The 21,497-nt window shown below is 39.2% G+C and overlaps 1 protein-coding gene across 1 annotated transcript; it reads right to left on the reverse strand.

Annotated features, from left to right (window-relative positions):
• Positions 1-3,826: 3,826 nt before the first annotated feature.
• LOC139463913 (homeotic protein proboscipedia-like) lies at positions 3,827-21,074 on the reverse strand. The gene is made up of 2 exons (XM_071245334.1): positions 20,604-21,074; positions 3,827-7,111 (listed from the first exon to the last, which is right to left on the reverse strand). The coding sequence occupies exons 1-2, from the start codon at positions 20,893-20,895 to the stop codon at positions 5,322-5,324; spliced, it is 2,082 nt and encodes a 693-aa protein (XP_071101435.1). The 5' UTR covers positions 20,896-21,074; the 3' UTR covers positions 3,827-5,321.
• Between the last annotated feature and the right edge of the window lie 423 nt (positions 21,075-21,497).

The raw sequence follows: 21,497 nt of genomic DNA on the forward strand, positions 1-21,497 counted from the left end.
CAAAGCCTGACCCACCTTTCGTTTGAGTCAGTTCTTTGGACAAACCATGACGGACAGGGTACCATTTCTAAAGCGGTATCTGTACTGTCTTTGAATTTGGCTTCTGCCTCACAGTACCACAGGTTTGACTGCCCAAGACTAGATTGTGTACCGGCTGCAACTACCCGTGAAGATCCGGGGTAGAATAGGTCTTCAATAACTCAATCTTGTCGTAAAAGGCGACTATGCTTGTCGTAAGATGAGACTAACGGGATAGGGTGGTCAGGCTCGCTGACTTGGTTGATGCATGTCATCGTATCCCAGTTGGGTGGATCAATGCTCATGGTGTCAATCACTGGATTGTCTGGCCAAGACTCGATTATTAACAGACCGCCATCATATAGCTGGAATATTGCTGAGTGCGGCGTCAAACAACAAACAAACAAAACCGGCCGCAACTGGAATGGTGTTGAGTACGGCTTAAAACATAGCAATTACCTTCAATCACACACTATATGTTTAATTATGTAGTAGTTATTGATGTATTGTTTCAGTTTAAAAAACAATAATGATGAACACTGTCTATAATTTATTTCTAAAATCGATGCCAAAATCATGCGCCGATCCGGTCAATCAGAGGTTTATAAGTAACCATAGTGAATGAGTGAATATGGTTTTACGCCGCTTTTAGCAATATTCCAGCAATATCACGGCGGGGCCCACCAGAAATGGGCCTCACACATTGTACCTATGTCGGGAATCGAACCCGGGTCTTCGGCGTGACGAGCCAACGCTTTATCCACTAGGCCACCCGACTGCCCCTATAAGTAACCATAACGGACCTTATATCCGTGTGAGGCCGCATTACATGGACGGCGACTAAAGTGAAACTTCATCCATCTCGAGATGTGGTTCTAGAGGATGCATCTTACTGTCAGGACAGAATCCTTCGGTTTTAAATTAAAATAAAGTTTTTTAAAATGAATATCTCTATCATATTTAATATAATTTATCATCCATTTATTCGTGTATTTGTGAAGCAAATCGTATCGTGGTGCGGGTCCCATCAGTTTAGATCTGTCCGGTTTAATAAGATTACCTTACAGCGGTCTTTAGTAATCTGTGCAGGCAAATAGTGGATGAAATAAAAAAAAACGGAAAAGAAAAATATATACTTTTTAAAAAATGTCCAATACTGATTGCTTTGCTGTGTCCTTGGGGATTCCGGTTCCGGGTTCGAATAGGGGTGAGATGGGGGGGGGGGGGGGGGGGGGGGGGGTGCAGTAAATATAGTTGATAGCACGTTATCGCATCCCGTGGATAGTTGATCATATCAATCACTGGATTACCTGGTCCAGATTCCATTAATTACAAGCCGCCGTCATACAGCTGAAATATTGCTGTGTTCGGCGTTTAACAACAACACAAAACAAAACAAGCAAACATGATTTTCATATACAACTGTATCATATAGGCTATCAATTAAACGAAGGAGAGATTTTCTACAAACAAATAATCAGTTTGAAAATTATGGTTAGGAAAGCTCTGAATGTACATGTTAAGAAATGTATTCTGGGCGAAATTATTGAAGAAACAGAAATTAAAACAAAGGAATATTGGGGTTGGAGTTGGTTCTACGCTCTGAGTATTTCGTTCCCAGTTAAGAGTGAGTGAGTGAGTTGGGTTTAACGCCGCTTTTAACAGTATTCCAGTTATATCATGACGTGTCAGCTTAATGTGGGAGGAAAGCCCGAAGTGATGCAGGTCTCAGACGTTTACCATTTCGGTGAAACCCACGAGCACGGATATGGTGCTGACAAACATAATCGGGGCGAACCGGGATTCGAACAAACAATCATAGGTTTCTGGCGTGCCCAAGGGACGCAACTCTGCACAGCGAATCGCGGCGCCTTAGACGACTGGGCCACACGTGCCCCCTTCCCAGTTAAGAAGACACTGAATTGTGGAATAACATACATTTCTGACTGTAGATCAACAGGTTTAATTCTTTCATCAGTGTCCACCTAATGTTTCAGTGAAAATAGTGTTTTTAGAGAACACCTGGTATTATCACTTTTTATAGCGATTCATGAACAATTATATGCATATGAACCAATAGATACAATGACTTATGACTACGGTGCTAACGGTGGGGCAGGATACACTCACCTTGTCTAGAACACCTTGTGTCATCCATTTGATAGTGATTCTTAAACACTTGCTTATGATATAGTCGGAATCGTACAATAGACTTGGGTTTGTGTCGCTTTTAATTCAATATAAAGAAAAATACGAGTCGGTTATCTCGATATAACGGATATGACGAAGGACCTTGTAGTGCTCAGACATGATGTTAACAGTTTGAATGACTAGAAACCTACAAAACATGAGACATCGCTCTTCCAAGTATCCCGAAATTCGTTTTACCCCGTCTACTGACATTCCCTAACAAAGTTTGAGCAGTATAACAAAGGAAATTCACATTCGTTAGAGCTGTGAAGATCGGGGTTTAGAATAGATCTTCAGCAACCCATGCTTGTCGTAAGACGCGCCTAACGGGATCGGGTGGTCAGGCTCGCTGACTTGGTTGATGCATGTCATCGTATCCCAATTGCGCGGATAGATGTTCATGATGTCAATCACTGGATTGGCTTGTCCAGACTCGATTATTTACAGACGGCCGCCATAAGCTGGAATATTGCCGAGTGCGGTGTCAAACAACAAACAAAGCATATTCATTAACACCTGCTCTTAAAGGGGGTCTGTATTACACACTCACGTACTCATTGTCAGTCTCAGCTTTGCAACTAGAGCATGGCGCATGTGACATTGCCTCTGTGTCAACATATTGCTGCTGGTAATCGATAGCGATCAACACGTTTCAGTGGGCACCTACACAAGTTATGTTACAACGGTAGGCATCAAAGCGGCTATTGCTGCTGATTGACCCAAACCTAATCTCTCTTTGATAAGAGGAAAGCGGGAGGTCGGTGGTTTGATCAACAAAAGATGGTGATTGTTGTTACCCTGCCTGACGCTCGACATTAATGGGATAAAACTAAGACTGGTCGGCTCGGAGTCAGCATGGTGTGCGTGAGTGGGGTATTCATGTTAAACTGCGGCATGGTACTTGCATCGCAGTGGGATAGCACTGTAAAACCGGCATTAGTCCGAACGTATACAAGCAGACGCACACACGCAATCACACACGCAATCACACACGCACACACAAAAAGAACCGTGCCTCACCTCTTCGCTAATAATCCAGTGTACACTGCAGAGGATAAAACTAAAATATAAATTTACATTACTACAAAATCCAATCTATTATTTATCTCACACGTTACGAAAATATGTTTTTTACAATTGAACCCTGTTAATGCGGACACTGTCGTTTACAGTCATATTAAGAAATTTCCGGGTTACCAGTTATTTGGTATGGTTTAATGACCAAATGTCTATATGAAGACGTTTCCAACTATAAGGGTTCTGAAAGCGGAGTTTCCAGATTACCAGGTTTCAGACTAACGGGGTCTTGTTGAAGTTGACTTCACTGGATTGTCTAGCCCTGACCAACGTCATACAGCTGGAATATTGCTGAGTGTGGCGGTAAGCCAAAGACAAACAAACAAACAAACAAAAATATAGTTGTACACTATATCTTATCTAGAACACATCTTATCTGAGGCAGCCCAGCAACCCAGATAGCTATGTTCGAGACAACCGATGTTCGGTAAAAGCGGATAACATGGACTCCTATAATGCGAGTCTTCTTGGAGGAATAACAGGAACTGGAGGAATAAGAAAACCATTCGAGTTTAAGATCACAAATATTTTATTTCTCGTTGTTTCACAATAAATAAGGAATGGGAAATTGACACTAAACAACGGTTGACATATGAAAGACACTGCACGTGCAGGTGAGCGACATATAACAGCGAATTAAGTCATAAACCTTTCAATGGTTGGAAATATGGAAACACATTTAGCTCCAAACCGCTACCAATATAACACCGAAACCTCCAATACATATGAAATACAATGAATTATTGTTCACGTTAAAATATCAAACAATAATTTTATTATGGTTTACATATTCATAAGCATTAAGACACATCGTCATATTTTACGATAACAAAACGTATGAATATTCTTATAAATGGAGCTTTCGAAATTTTCGATTGTTTTATTAACCTTTGAAAAGTTTAGACAATCTATGACATGACTAGGTTTCTGATAGCAAATAGACGCCAACGTGACATTTATCATCTGCTGCCTTTTTATACATATGAGATTCATTGACACAAAACAGGTGAAATGTACAAGTGCGTATATCATCGGATGTCACGGTATGTGGTGCTGTACACAAACAAATAATTCAATAAATTCAAAACTTCAAAAATATTGCAACGAAATCGTACTATCGTTTCGTGGCTATAATATGATAAATGACAAATCTCGTTGTGAGGATTCTGGTGTCCATGGATCCGGGTAGAGTATTATAACAGTTATAAATAACGTCATCAAATGACGATGAAGCCGATACCTATTTTCATAATGGCGATTTTAATCAATCCTGCATGAATAGACATGTTTTTTCTCTTAAACGGAATATTTACAATCAAAATTGATATATCCATGCTTTTCTCAGATCAAGAGATTAGAAACCCCCACATGAATGTTTAAAATAACAAGGTATTGATCTTATTTATACAAAGGTTTTTCAAACCAAAACGCATCACCGATTTTATCGAATATTTTAACAAATAGTTTTTAGTTATTATATGTGCACTTTGTGCATAATATGTTCAATAATATTTCTGGTATATATTCACTATGATTGTATTTTACATAATTTTACATACTTCTAGAACTAATACAAAACATGAACAGTAGAATTAAGTCAATGTCCGGCTCAGCTGTGCAACAGTTTGCTACGCTGAATTGAAAAAAAACATGACACAAGAAAGGAATCTCTTTTGCCAAAGAGTTGGAAAAAAATGACAATCAACAATGTTGATCTATGAAAAGAAAAGACATGTGCAAACGTTTGGAGACGCTGCAGGGCGCAGTGTATCGATAACACAACATCCTGGGATGAAAGTTATAAACATGTTGAAAAGTAATCAATTGCGAAATGAACATGATATGTACCAAACTACCAGGACACGACGTTCACAACGTTACCCGTTTTACAAGACAAAATAGATCACTTACAAGCAAATGAACGATTTACCATTGAAATGCACAACCCCTTGGAAAGATCAGCTTCGACTTCAGTTCGTGGATGATTTACCTCCCATCTGTCAAAATTGATGATGGTGTCAATTACAACGTCAGTTTCACAAGTTTATCATATGGAATTCTTGGGCCTGGTTGTAAAAGTCATTAAAGGGATTGTTTATTTCGGAGTTATAATTGTCCATGTATCCGTTACACATGTTCGGGGCCTGGCTGTTACAGGAGCTGCTTTGGTATTCATGTACATTGCCTGCTGGAGTGAAATTGGCATACATTTGTGTCGATTGCAGATGAGGCCTCTGATCATTCGGCTGATTGGCAGCTGACTGGTAGCTCGCTATGTAATCACTATCATAAAGCGTATTGGCTGAATGTGAGTCTATTGAAGAATTCTGCTGGGGATATGCAGTCGATTTCTCGCTATAGCCAGCATTATAATTCAGATTGCCAGCTCTATTGCTCGCGCTCCTAGCGTAGAAGCCATTACTGTATCCCATGCTTGATGCTTGACTCTGTCTATTCATGCTACCCCGTGCGGCAAAATTCACCTCGTATTGATAGTGGTAATTCAAATTGTCATCTTTGAAGCCATTTTGAGAAAAGCATCCGTCACCATTGTTTCGGGCTCTGTACGGGAATGTGGGCTGGGCGTCCCGAGAAGGCCGATCTGAGCTTTGACCCTGGCCTTGCGATATCGGGTACTGAGGAGGGGGTGGCATCCCCGCTGCCCCTCCCTCCGTCCCCCGGGGGATATCAGCGCTACCACAGTCACCTTGACCAAATCCGGGGTATCTCTGACCGGGAAAGCCGGTCAAGGTGTTCGGACTAAACTGTTTGGAATTAGAAGCCTGTCGCTGATAAGCGATCTGATCCGATACCTGATACCGAGGGTCTAGAGTACACACATTCACCGCGGAATACCCTGTTGGACAGTGAGATTGTCCATGAGCAAAGGGGTTGTTCGCCTCAAATCTGGGCTTTGTCGTCGGGTAGTCGCCTTGCAGAGCGGCTCCGTCGTTCATGACAGAGCCGTGGGATATGGCTACTTCTGCGTTGTATCCGTCCGGTTCCGATTTATGGGCAACAAATGCGTTATGCATTCCAACTTGTTCGCCTGGGCTTGGAGACGACCCTTTGACGTCTTGTGACGGGACCCGGTGAAGGGTTTGGTTTGGGGAAATTGAGGCTTGTATCTGCTGAGGGACACTGCCAGTGGAGAGAGCTGGACTAGTTGCGCTGCGCAGACTATCTGGTGAGCAGAGTCCAGAGTCTGCCGATGAACTCAAGCTTCTTGTCGTCTGCGGACTTGTCGTCTGCCGATCGCCATTCTCTTTCGCTTCCGGTTCAACGGGCTCGCTTTTCGTTTGGGAGTGAGAGCCTTCACTCAGCATCGTCTCTTTGAAAAACGAATCTTTACACATCAACGAGCTTTCATTGTGAGCAAAGGCATTGTCTTTCAATTGAAAGCCGTTCCTGGCTTCTCGTTTAAAGCCGTCTGCTTCAGCCATCTCCTTTATCTCGCTGCGGTCCGAATCGGATTCCATGCCGTCTTTATCATCCAGCCTATCGTTGCTATCTCCCATAGATCCTGGACTCCCAATCTCTCGATCCCCACGACTGCCAATGGTTTTGATATCATACTCCGCTTTCTGTCGTTGGGACTGCGTCTGACGTTTGTACTTCATCCGTCTGTTCTGAAACCAGACCTTGACTTGTCGCTCTGTAAGGTCGAGAGAAGCTGCTATCTCAATCCTTCGCGGCCTGCAAAGATACTTGTTGAAGTGAAATTCCTTCTCGAGTTCCAACAGTTGGGTGTTCGTATACGCCGTCCGCAACCTTCTCGACGTGCTGGAGCTACCACCGTTACTGCCGACGGAGTTTGGGCTGAATCCTGAAAATAAATTTATATTTACGTCATTTCAATGTAAACTTCACATCATCCATATCAGTTAGGTTGACATAATGGGGAAAAACACATATTCGTTTTTCAGCAAAATTGATGTATATACCTTTAAGTGTGTTTAGAAGCTGTTGCATCAATGAAAGCAGGGTTGACTTGTTATTTAAACATATGTTTTAAATATATCATTTTATTTGTAGTAGGACGGCCTCTTTGGCCTACTGGACAGAGCGTCTGCCTGGAGAGCGGACGGTCGGTGGTTCGATCCCGGCCGCGTCATACCAATAGACGGTAAAAGATGCTACTTGGTGTTACCCTGCCTGGCGCTCGGCATCAAGGGGCTAAAACAAGTACTGCCGGCTCGGGCTCCGTATACTGTGTATGAATGGTATCCATGTAAACTGCGGTATGGTATCTCAGTTGGCTAGCTCTATAAAAACCAGCAATATTCATGACTAGTACATGCAGACACACATCCACGTGCATGCACGTCGCTATAAGAGTGTCATAATCTTGAACGCCACGTTACACCCCGTGTACCTCACTTTATCTTGATTAATACCACAGCACAAAGCATAGCCTAACTTCATAATTCCCAGATGTTGAAGTAAGGGGCATAATATGCACATACTATATATAGAATCACTCGCTCTGACACCCCATCAGATTAACGAGCCGTGTACATGGTTTGTATCATGGCGTGAACGTTATTATGATATTAACATCTCAAGCGTGGTCAAATATCTACGCTGCAGCGCAAGCCTTTCTTTTCGAGGGACATTATGCCTGGGTGTCATAAAAATATAATGTATCATTTTATTTCACGCAGCCACCAGCGTAAACTTTGCCAATTGTGGTACATCCGACTCTGTTATACAGTTTACATAATGCCTTCTATATCATATTATGTTGATGGGGCCGCAAAAGGGCTTTTCATCCTTTAGAGAAGCAAGGTGTTATTGTAACTTGTTTTTTGTCCTGTGTTTTTAGAAATACTGGGACACACTCTATGATATGTTTGATGTTCTTAACTGTAAATATTAACACCAACAGCAGAGAATAACCAGTCTCGATTATCGGTAAATCACGACCAGTTTTCATCAAATATCGAGATTTTGATTCAATCACATGGGAATTTCAGACAAAGTTGGGATTCCAATTTATTGTGCCAAAACGAACGGGAGCTATAAAATATAAATATTTAAATCGTATTAACATAATGCATTAACGCGCTGCATTGTAGTGTTGAATACAGACCAGTTGTTGATTTCAATAATTTAGCAACGCGTCTGACAGTATGGCGTTTTATCTTACAGCTGTCAAATCATCCAGACTTAGGATGATATAGACATGCAACGAGCATGCAATGAACATGAAATGAACATGCAACACGATCCTCTGTTACAGCCCTGCTTCGTACAGTTTTGACATGTCTATGAAACTCGCTGTTTTCAGTAATGACGCATAGCTTGCACTCATGTTTCGGAAAGTTTCCAATTCCCAAAACGTCTAATAATATATCAGTATCCAATGTAATGATATGCCCGTTTCTGGCACTTTCAAAATATTTCTCTACAACGAAACTTCTTCTATTTTAAATAAAACCAAACCTCGTCATGTCGATCTTTACTACCTCGGCACTGTCATTTAAGACGATGAAACGTCCACAAAGATTCATTGTCAGCATGGTTTTACAGCGGCGCTTGTCTCGAACAACGGATAACAATATATTCGTTTGTCTCAAGGGTTTCGAGTTAAAGAGATTACAGTACATAGTCACATGATAATTCCACGAGACAATATAACATACAAATTCCCTTTTTATAAACTTTTTATATACTATTTTATATATTTTTACTAAAATTCGATGAGATCGAAAAGCGTAATTTTCAAACCTTAACCACTGTTTTTCGGCAATGCCATAACGCATCGTAAAGGAGGCGTTATAACTAAACCAAAATTGACAATAAATTATGTTCTCAATGATCCGGTAACAGGACAAGGGAATAGCTGGTGAAAGAGACGGGACAAGGGACATTTCTTGACAGAACATGGGGATTTGCCGATTGAAACCATCCGAGTTCTAAGGTTCCCTGCGTAATCACTTATGAATCGCATTCACTCCCGCGAGAATTTACAGGGATACTCGCTCATCAATAGGCTTTTAGTGAAATTTCTTGTCAGAAATAATTTTCAAGCTTGACTACTCGTTTTAATCATTTATCTGGTCAGGAGAAGAAAGTGGAATAAAAATTATCTTTGGTAATTGGTGTTGAGGGGAGTTTTATTACCGTCCGTTTGTACTTGACTTAATCTAATTAGCGGATACCGCGGATATAATCCGTTTGAAGTTAAGTTACGTTAGACTGCGTCCCGGCGGATATGTCGACGTGTGTCTTCTAGATGTATGTATGTATGTGTTGTAAATAGTTTTATTTAATTTTGGTTATTATTAATTCATTTAGGATATGTTTGAAGAATTGCGACACTGGATATTGTTTTTATTGTGTATAAGACAATTCGGCCGGATTAACATGATGTTTTCTGTACATTGTGATGTGTATAGTATTTTGTGATTGTGAAAGGTACACACTGATAAACATTTTGCTACTACTACTACTACTACTACTACTACTACTACTACTACTACTACTACTACTACTACTTCTGCTTCTGCTACTGCTGCCACTACTGTTGCTGCTGCTACCACTGCTGCTGCTACGACTAATGTTGCTACTGCTACTGCTACTGATGCTGCTATTACTACTACTACTACTTTGCTGCTGCTACGACTAATGCTGCTACTAGTGCTACAACTACTGCTATTGGAGCTACTACTGGTATTACTAGTACTACTTCTGCTGCCACTACTACTACTATTGCTGCTGCTACTATGGCTGCTCCTACTACTATTACTGCCGCTGCTACGACTTATGCTACTACTACTACTACTACTACCACTACTGCTGCTACTATTGCTACTGCTACTACTGTTGCTACTACTGCTACAACCCTTTCAACTATACTACCACTACTACTACCACCTACCACTACGTCTACGTCTACAACTACTGCCACAACTTCAACAATTGCAAGATAACTACTGCTGGTACTATAATAAACTGCGTCCGTATGCTTCGTAATATTGTTTGTAAATATATGTGCATGCATGACAACTTCTGTATTTGCACCTATACAAATGTCTTGCTATTCATTATCTGACTATTACACAGAGCAATAAATATATACAGCATGCCCATAGGCTCAATGACATTGACGAACTTGGTGTCTCGCTGTCGATATCGTTACTGTCGATCATCAAACCACATTTATTATGATCGGTGCAACGTGTGTGTTATGTTTAGTTACGAACGTGAAGTCCCTGATCTGAAATACGTGCCTGTCAATCAATTAACCAATATGAAATTGAACTGGGTGATGATAAACCCCCAAAGAATGCACCCCTGACGGTAACAATATACATGGCTGAGTCTCGCGTTAGTAATTTAAAAAAACAGATCCACCCGTATCATAACCGAGCAAGATTTATAGAACATTGTTTACGTAGATGGACGGACAAAAAAGAAGAACACAATTTAAAGACACAAAAAGAAGTCTTGAGTGATTCCGGACACAGACCAGTCCAAGTGGTCAAGATATGTGTATGTCAGTCCGAGCTACCGGAGCGGAATGTATCAATGAACAATGGCTGGACAGCAGGCAATGAAACTCCAGACGTGACATCGTGTTTGTATACTATCATATATTCCCCGGGATTATCCTTGTAATGCCAACCCGTCGACGTAAGTCCAGCTTTTGTTTGACGGTGAACAACATATACTTATTCGTGGTGTGGAAAAGGATGATTCTGCAAATTTATGGCCTATTTTGTCTGTGTTTGCTTGTTCAAAGAAATATTCTATATCTGAAAGAAACGTAACATTAGGAATATTAACAAAACTCGAACCATAACGATTGTCTTGCATAAATGTATATTTATGATCAAATTATGATTTTTGTGTTGTAATTATGGGAAGGTGTCCGTGATATGATATAAATATATTAGCAATACCTCAGGAAATACGTCGCAAAATTGAAAATTATTCGTTAATGTATGCATATTTTCGTTATCACTTTCAGCATACGTCTCTTGTCGTTTCGGTATCAATATGACTAAGATGCTCCTACACGAAACAATTTATCGATTTCCGATACTCAAATGTGTCTTGGTGCTTTCGTATGAATTCATAAATATATTGACACATTTTTTTATGTTTATAATGTTAATATTTCAATGTCAGCAACAACTAGTGGCTATCGTCCTAAGAGTTTGCATATAAATGAGATATGTTATATGTAAGCGGACTTAATATCGAGATGCTGAGAAACAGGGTCTGTGAAAGTGATTACAGTGGAGACGCAAAGTAATTTACACCTTTTCATTTCGTCATGTGATAGGATATTTGTATTTCAGATGCATGGATTCCGTGTCGATTTCAAATAAACAACGGTTGATGTGTGTGAGGAAATGAGTATCTCCTGGGAGCTGTTTTGGGTATCTGTCGAAAGAGAAATAAACCTTACCATGAAAGTATTTTCCCAGTCGATGTAGTTATGCTCAGATCGCTGGCTAATCACAGTGTTACTGCTCGCGAATAATGTCTCACCCACATCCATAGTCGAATATGACCAGAGCGGTCATACACGATAGTAAAATGAACAAATATGACTATCTTATCATATGTCGAGTATTCAATATAAATATTATTATGTATTTAAATTTCGTATTTTCAAGCTGATACGGCATACAAGAGAGAGAGAGAGATGTGGTCAATATCTTATAACATGTTATGGATATCACAATTATATCCATATAAATGATATTACGTAGTTTCAGGTAGAAGTTCTACAGAGCCTTAGCGTGATGGTTCGTATATTTGTTCATTGCAAGGTTGAGCAGTTTTCTGAACTTATCACATATTTTCGTACTTGAAGAAAAAAATATTTGTAGAAGTGATAAAATGTAGTGTGGCGTAAACTGACATGTGTTTGATGTGGTGATTGATATCTTGAAGTAGCTCATTCGGCAGTAGCAATTGGTGGAGGAGTGGCAGTACTGTAGTAGGTGTAGGTGTGAGTGTGCGTGTGGTGAAGTAGAGGTAGAGGTAGTGGTTGTGGTTGTAGAAGTAATAATTGACGTTGTAGTGCTTGTGCCTGTACCTGTACGTGTGTGGTAGTGGTTGTGGTTGTGGTAGTGGTTGTAGTTGTAGTTGTGGCTGTGGTTTTGGTTGTGGTTGTGGTGGTTGTGGTTGTGGTTGTGGTAGTGGTTGTAGTTGTGGTTGTGGTTGTGGTTGTGGTTGTGGTGGTTGTTGTTGTGGTAGTGGTTGTAGTTGTGCCTGTGGTTTTGGTTGTGGTAGTGGTTGTAGTTGTGGCTGTGGTGATGGTGGTTGTGGTAGTGGTAGTGGTAGTGGTAGTGGAAGTGGTTGTAGTTGTAATTGCGGTTGTGGACGTGGTTGTGGTGGTGGTTGTAGTTGTAGTTGTAGTTGTAGTTGTGGTAGTGGTAGTGGTAGTGGTAGTGGTAGTGGTTGTAGTTGTAGTTGTAGTTGTGGTGGTGGTTGTAGTTGTAGTTGTGGTGGTGGTTGAAGTTGTAGTTGTGGTGGTGGTGGTGGTGGTTGTGGTCGTTGTAGTTGTAGTTGTGGTTGTAGTTGTAGTTGTAGTTGTAGTTGTGGTTGTAGTTGTAGTTGTAGTTGTAGTTGTAGTTGTAGTTGTGGTTGTGGTAGTGGTTGTAGTTGTGGTTGTGGATGTAGCTGAGGTTGTGGTTGTTGTTGTGTTTGTACCTGTACTGTAGTTGTAGTTGTTGTGGTTGTGGTAATGGTAGTAGTTGTATTAGTAGTAATATTATTAGGTGGAGTATTAGTTTTAATAGTGGTATTGGTTGTAGAAGTAGTGTAGATGTGGTAGTAATAGTAGAAGTAGTAATAGTAGGATCAGCAGCAATAGTAGTATTGGTAGTAATGGTAAATGGTGTGGAGGTAGCAGTAGTAGTAACAGTAGTAACACTAGTTGTATATAGAGTAGTAGCAGTATTACTAGTATTAATAGTAGTAGTAGTAGTACTAGTAGTAGTAACAACATTAGTCGTGTCAGCAGCAGCAATAGTAGTAGCAGCAACAGTAATGGCAGTAGTAGTAGCAGCAGTAGTAGCAGTAGCAGTAGTAGTAGTAGTAGCAGCTGCAGCAGTAGTAGTAGTAGTGGTAGCAGCAGCAGTTATAGTAATAGTAGTAGTAGCAACAGCAACAGCAGCAGTAGTAGTAGTAGTAGTAGTGGTAGCAGCAGCATTAGTCGTATCAGCAGCAGTAATAGTAATAGTAGTAGTAGTAGCAGCAACAGCAACAGCAGCAGTAGTAGTTGTTGTTGTAGTAGTAGTGGTAGTAGTAGTAGTAGTAATAGTAGTAGTAGTTGTTGTTGTAGTAGTGGTAGTAGTAGTAGTAGTAGTAGTAGTAGTAGTAGTAGTAGTAGTAGTAGTTGTTGTTCTTGTAGTAGTGGTAGTAGTAGTACAAAAACGATCAATGCCCCATAAGTAGAACAAACCACAATCTGCTGCGCCAGTCGATCCATACACAAGGGCTGAACATACGTAGTACTCTGCTGCCACATCGCACGTTGCCTCTCTCCACCTCACAGCCCATATGTTTTTTAAGAGAAACCCTCCCATATGTAATTCTAACATGGATGGTTCGGTGGTAGATATAGCGGTCATGAATGTATATGTCATGTAATTCAACACGATGTCACGGTCTAGAGACTACAAGCAGAATATATTTCCGGCACATCTGAACTGTGTTTTCTCTTCAAATATAAAAGGATGTTTTTCCGCTTATCGGATCTCCAATCGACTCTGTCACGACATAAGTGAAAGATAAAAAAACATAACATATGGATCACATTTCCAAGCTGTGGTTTGGTCTGGCTTTGCCAAGTTTGAGAGACGGTAGAAACACAGCCTGTCAGTTGTGCATTCGTGTGATGATATCAACTATGACACGTTGTTTGTCTAAGAAATATACGTCGCTTTACATGATACCTAGCGTGGTATATTTCACAATCTCGTTCAGCAGACATGCAACGCATCTGAAATCCAGAGGTGTATAATTGTCTGTTTATTTATTAATCTATCTGTTTATTGATATTTGCGCGTTTTGCGAAGGGATGGGAGAGCGTGATGTTCTTGGTACTAATGGTATTGGTAAAGACCTTTGTCTTAATCCTATCGCCTAGGGAATATAGTCATACTTTTAAAATCTAGCTTTTGATTTTAACATTGTTTTAATGTGTGACATCTGACGTGTTCTCTAATTGTATAATCAAATTTATAAACTCGATGTAACATATCATTGTAATATCATGCACGTATGACATTAAAACCCACCTCCTCATCACCCCCGCAATAAAACCACTCCTTGTCATTAATACTCAGATGGCATAGCTAATTATTGATTAAATGTATTGTAGAAGTATAGAACTGTTCGCATAACGCCAGAATATAAAATTGACACATGTCGGTAAACTGATAAAACGACAAGACAATGAAAATAGCCGACAGTTTGTTGCGAGATTTTAAAGCCTTTTCTTAACAAAATGATAATAAACAATCTGGTGTAAGTGATATGCGATTACGGTAATCGTGTTACGCAATACAGAACAGCTGTAAACCTATCCCCTTGAATGTAACAACTACCAATAAATACTCGACTGTTGTGATAGGTCGTTTATTGCGTGATGCCATATTCCACACAACAAGTAACAGGTTGCATTTCCTATACCAGACCGCGTACAGATGTGGCGGTGTTTATTGCCGGGGAGGTCTATAGATCATTCGAAGAATAAAAACATCGTTTAAAGCTGTCTGAATGTGTAACAGGTTTATGAAATTCCATTGATTGTATACAGCATTTATGGCAAAGGTTCACTAAATTGACGAATATTGCGCCTACGAAAACATCAAATATAGGTCAGCGACTATAAACGCTTAATCTTTCATCAACTGAATAATTTCTCATAAACCGAATTCCGAAACTTTCCTTGACATCATTAGTGTCTGGTGAAATATTTTGGTGTGAAAATATGGTTCATATTTCATCAACATTACACTTAAAAGATTTATGTTTGAATATCTCACAGGATACATCTTGGTAACATATTTTAATCTACTTCTAATCATATAGGCGTGGAATGGGCTTAGTAATATTAACAGGTTTCACATTACCACATTTATCAAGTATTTTTAAACATTACAATATATAGAGGTCCCGACATAACTATTTTTGTACTGGTGACGAATATTAAAAAAATTCGTTGATATGTGAAATTTTCTAAATTTGTGTTTCACAAACATTTTCTGTTCGCAATTTACCCAAATCAATAGCAAATAAATGAACAGTTTTGCTGTGTAAACATTGTAAATCGTAAAGGCTGGGGTGTAGCTTTCTGTGTAAACATTCCCAAACGGTTCTCAGCAAAATGTATGACTGCAGCACTCAATACCAATCCCATCTTAATTGATCATTTAATCGGCTTAGCGTCTGCAGTAGCCGCTTGGTTCTCGGGCCGACAGCTAACACGGGCTGGTTCGTCAGGGCTAAGAACCCCTTTTCTCAGAGATTTTGCAACCAATATTGCCATTATCTTTCAAAAAAAATTTAAAAAAAATTGTACACTAACTTTCCATTGTTTTGAAACATTAAATGTACAGCGAATAAAAGTTTTATCAATATATTTAGGTGTTCTTGATTACAATACAGTCTGTATGACTGGCGGTTCTCTTACAGCGCATAAATCACCGTTAATCTTATGTGTGAGGTAAGTGTGTTTGAATTCGTTTTAGATATATAACACACGTCTTAAATAAAGACATTTGTCTAAAAGCTAAAAAAGCTTTCCGAGCGGTGATGTGTTATCTCTCAAGATGATGGACGACTGAACAGGGGCATAAAAATGACAGTTTTATGCGTTGATTTCACCGCCAAGGCCCTTTACAGCCTTACAAGACCGCTTATTGCCGCTACAATTAGCTTAGAACTTTTCAGGCATGTAAATCAAAACTGTAACAAGCGTTTTCGCGGATCCCAGCCCAGATTTGTGGTCAATTTTATCCTCCCAATGCATAAATCTAAGAAATGAATTTTTCACTGGTGGCGTTATTTAGAAGGTGTGGTGTCAAAGGGGAGTTGTTGTGGTGTTCGGTTACAATTTAGGATTATTCAAGTTTTCACCACTTGAGATTCGCAAGGAAAAAATTTGATTGTTAGGAGCATCTTCCAGATTATGTTGGCGTTCTATTTCATATAAATTGTATTAAATGTTGTGTTGTTTAGGGAAGCCACTTACTGTTCTAATTCATTTTACATTGATCTAATCAATATAGCGTAGTATTCCTCGTCCATGATACAGACTATAAAAATACTATCAGTAACAATTATTAATATTCGACAAGGATATTCAATTGGGACAAAAGACACTAACGGGAAATACTGCTGTCCATTGTAATTGACCAGTGTGCGTAGCCAATCCATTTTCCAACACGTGAAATAGACAAGTATAAACGCTTTAATAAGCATAAAATCACAGGTCACACTTCCACTTTCTAGCAATCAAGTAATACTCGTTGTGTGTGAAATGTATTTCAATAAGCTTGTAAATAGCTTTCCTCTAATTTGTCATTATTATGATTGATGGATTGGCTGGGAGGTATCTATTGACAACCCGTGCAATTGACGCACATGGTACACTTTTGCTGTTGGTTGTTTTCGAGACGGAATATACCCAGGGACGTAGTAATACGTTTTTTGCTAAATAAGTATATCCTAATTAATAAAAATATTACCAACCTAATTTGGGACCTGTTAAGAATTTTAAGGACACTTCAACCCAGTGATCAATCAGAAATTTTAGTTTGCAAGATATTGGTTGATATTATAACGATAATTATGCTAAAAAAATGACATTAAGAAAATAGTATTAAAGAGAGAATATGACCACAATCAACAAGCCTGATATTGTTAAAAAATATCACTTTCAGCACTTTCAGCACTCTCAGCATCATCAACATCAAAAAGACGACCTATTACCATCACTTCGGCTTACAAATATTGGAATACGTTCGCCAGCCTCTGACACTCAAGTGTGATTCAATAACTAATATAAATATGGGCAATTTCTTTCTTTGCTTGGCTTATTTCTTCCCGTCTTCGTAATGAAGGAAAACATTGAGAGTGGGAACGATTCTCCTAGCTGGAGATAAAGTGTCTATTGCCGTGTAAACTGCTTAACAGCAATTAAGCACAAATTGTCGGCCATTGATCGTAGAGAAAATTGTCACAAATCCCCCCGAATTGGAGGCTAAGTCCCTTGGCTGTCTTTAAAACGAACGCCATAGTGACTCGACTTGTCAATTTGAGCACAGTGATTTCTTGCTATGGAGGTTTGTATTAAATAGTCGCCATAGTGATCTTTGGGAGCTTTCATGCGTTCTACCACTTGCATTGTCAACGCAATTTCACACGCGAGTTGGCCCTGGTGACTGAGAGTTAGCTTGTACCATCATACAAAGCCATGTTATGAAAATGTTATGAAAAGGTTATTTTTAAGAATTGCTTTTGTATCTCTAAAACGCATTTATTTATGTTCTACTGTTATATTTATTTTACCAAATTCACATATTTTCTGACTGTTAAATCGTAGTCAACATAATGAAAAAAAAATATTTAAAAGCGTTGTGAAAAATCGTTAGATTTTGTCAATATTCCAACAGCACATGTATTCAATAACAGTATCACAATAAGTTTCAAATTTAAATAAGTCCTATCCAAAACGGGATATTTGTGGCAACGATCCATAGGAACTTAAACCATAATGTTTTGTGTAAAGGTTTATTTACAAAATTGACTCAACAATTGATCCCGGGTTGGCCAGGGTTATTAGCTTGAGGTAAGATTACTAAGTACAAATTAATTAGGGTCGTAAAGTGCTGAAATTCTTATCAGACCCCGGTCTCGTTCCGTCAGCTGCCAAGCTGCAAACCACATTCCAAGTGTTTCCTAGATTTATGGCTGTTGTGTAACGTAACATAAACAAATAATCATCATATAATTCAAGAGATAACAAAAACATCTATCACTCGGCATAGCGCCTACTAGGAAGGCATTAACAGTGAAATGTGCAAGCAAACTGTCATAAACTGCTCGTGGCGATTTTCGCGTCAAGGGTTGTAAATTTCCTTGTCCAGCCGCTTGACCAGTGCCCAGAAGAGGAAGAAGAGTGTTTCACCCCACCAGTTCACGATATTTCAATAGAGACAGCAGATAACATCTGTTGATTATAATCGGATGCCGATTATATGACGTTAATTGTTTAGATCATCTGCAGATAGAAGTGTCATCTATTTCATGTTCATTTCAGTGTGGATTGATGCAGATGGAAATTGATTACGTTTATCTATACATCACGTGCAGTACACAGATATTTCATGTATCTGTAACTTAAGTCGGTCTCCAGTGTTTTATTATCATAATAATTATATCTTTTTTCTTTATTTGTGCTGTGTTGTGTAATGGTGTGCGTATTGATCTAGGGTGTATGATCAACAAGACACATATATCCCCGTAGTAATTATCATGTAATCATATTTAATGAAATATTGGTGTGGTAGTTTGCATTTAATTCACTGTAGCAGTCATATCAGAAACAGAGACAACTTAACAGAACATATATACATTTGAATTGATCATCCCACGCATTTTATTATGATGATAAGAAATAGACATCAATTTATTCCGACCTATGTAAACAATGCATGTTTTCTTTGATTAATGACAAGCCAATTTTAGTATTAAAAGGAATAAAAGTCTTTAATTACAATAAAAATATATTTACAGTTACCATATCGTGATAGTTACCAAATAACCTCCCGACAGATGGGTCACGAATACTTAATACAAGCATATAATTTTCAGACTTTGATATCTTTTACTCATATTGTCTGGATAGATATTTAGATAAGATCTTAATCTTAACAGTATCATGAATGTATCATAAGGCGAGAATGATATTTCATACTAAATACCCCCCCCCCTCCCACAAAAAAAGAAAAAAAGAAAAGAAACAAAGATATAACACTTTCTGAGCTAAATTCATATATGGTGATTATTAACCTGGGCACAAATGGGATATTCTTTATCAAAACGTGCCCCTAGCTGCATCATTTAAAGTTAATTTATCGTCACATAAGAGTGAATAAGGATAGATAGTTATTAATCATTGTCCCATTAAAACACACATTGGGTTGTCTTTGGTGAGTCACAGACTCATGGAATGTGCTTAAGATAATATATTTACAGATAGTTAAGAAACTAACGTTTTTGTATCTTTGGTTTAGGCGAATGAGTCAATCAGCAATTATTTATGTTATGTTTAACGTTATGTTTGCTGTCAACGCGTCAAGTACTCTGAAGATTAGACATTTTTGATTTAACCTAACGTCAATTTTCCTTTGATAGATATCTCTCCCTTGAAATATACGTCAAAATATGTTTTATGATTTATGAAAATACATGATTAATGAGAGCTGTTCAGTTCAGCTGATTTTTCCACTTCCGCTTCGGGAATGAGGGAGCACTACGTACATATACTAGGCATCTTTTCTATATGTTCAGGAACGGTTATTAACCTGGAGCACTTTCAGAAACCTGAGATATTTTGTTTAGATAATCCCTTGTCATTCTCCAGTTTGTTGAATAAATACTAAAATCAAGCAGTCCTTGAGAGAACAGGTTTCAATTTCAACTTGTGACAGACGATTAGCTGCGATAGCTCCCCTATATATCACAAACATCACACCAAGGCTATGAACGAAATACGAATATCGACGGTAGCCATATGTCCGCTTAGTGGGGCATTTTTTTTTATACATTTGGGTGAATAACATTACATCGTTCTGATTGCTCGGAGCTCATATAAGGAAATGATGACTGAAACACCCATATGCCTTGTTCATTCAACATAATTCATCTATCCGGTAGTTTAAAACTTCAACACAAATGAATAAAATATACATTATGGTCGAAAAATACTCCTATTTTTTGTTGAGTTTTTCTCATAATCCTGTATATATTTCGTGGTTGTCGTATGAATGTCTTCTATACTCGACCCCTCGTAAACAGGACTGTGGAATGTAGCGTTTGAATGACAGATTCAAAAGCTGTCAATGTCCCGATCTGAGTAACTGTCACGGGCAATTTCCTCAATTTCCTGATTTAAAAAACGCATATTGATATGTATAATGACTACAGTGTAGATCCATATTCGACTCAACAGTGCGCGGAGCCTGCGTTAAATATACGCTATATGGATATCACTTACAAATCGTTATTATATACAGTTGCACAGCTAATGTTACAACATGCAACTCAAATGTCACAACACATACCTGGATCATTTGATGAGCCCGCCGTATTTTTTCGAACATTTTTCTTTTCTTTCATCCAAGCGAACTCCGGTATCTTTCCTGCGATACACGGCCCCTCCGGTAGCCCATGGGTGCTGCCAAGACCCTCAACCCCTTCTTGAAGAGGATGCATATTGTTGTACGACTGACAATACCGCATGTTTGCCTCAGAAATGATTGATGACGTGAGGGACTCGTTGATGTGGGTTACACCACTCATAAACCCGAGTCCTTGTTGGTTGTATAAATATCCACTCTCGTGGTCCGATTCCATGGTGAATGTCAAAACACTCTGGTCAACTCAACTCAAGATTTCAGTTTTCTTATTAGGAAATATCCACATCCAGCCATTGATGAGTCTGAGGATGCATTAAAACTAAGCTTACACACCAGCCGAGCCATCAGGCAATACCCAACGTAGGAGACACCACGTGACCACCGCCCACCAATCAGCGTCGAGGTAACGAATCTTCCCTGCGAGCAGACGAAAAGGGGCCGAACACGTTGAGGTAGTATTTGATCACTAACGAACTCGTCAGGGCGTGGGATTACAAGTAACCGAAAAATTTACATTGAAAACTAGGAATTGATTGCTCGAATATATTATTTCGGCACATGCCGGTCGGAATAGCAATATGGCGGATAGTGTCGTCTGCTAGAGCCCCACGCTTCATTAGACCAACACACGGCAATTATAGTCAATAATTTCGTTATTTTTCATCCCTTGTCAGCTTGGCTAACAGAATCACTTCAATTGCGCGACCCCCATATCTTTCAACCGGTAATAAAAAATATCTCAAGCAACCACGCGATCTCTTTTTTCTAACCAGCCATTTAGGTCTGAAGCGCTCGCTGAATGAGCGTGTTTTTCAGAAG

Source organism: Haliotis cracherodii, unplaced genomic scaffold (genome assembly GCF_022045235.1).
Source record: "Haliotis cracherodii isolate W230 unplaced genomic scaffold, xgHalCrac1.p SCAF_16, whole genome shotgun sequence".
Taxonomy (NCBI): domain Eukaryota; kingdom Metazoa; phylum Mollusca; class Gastropoda; order Lepetellida; family Haliotidae; genus Haliotis; species Haliotis cracherodii.

What these genes read in the sequence shown, in the direction of transcription:
- LOC139463913 (XM_071245334.1), bottom strand. Translation starts at nt 20,895, where the DNA reads ATGGAATCGGACCACGAGAGTGGATATTTATACAACCAACAAGGACTC. An exon ending in GGGCTCATCAAATGATCCAG is followed by an intron (nt 7,112 to 20,603) that starts GTATGTGTTGTG and finishes ATTTATTTTCAG; the next exon opens with GATTCAGCCCAAACTCCGTC.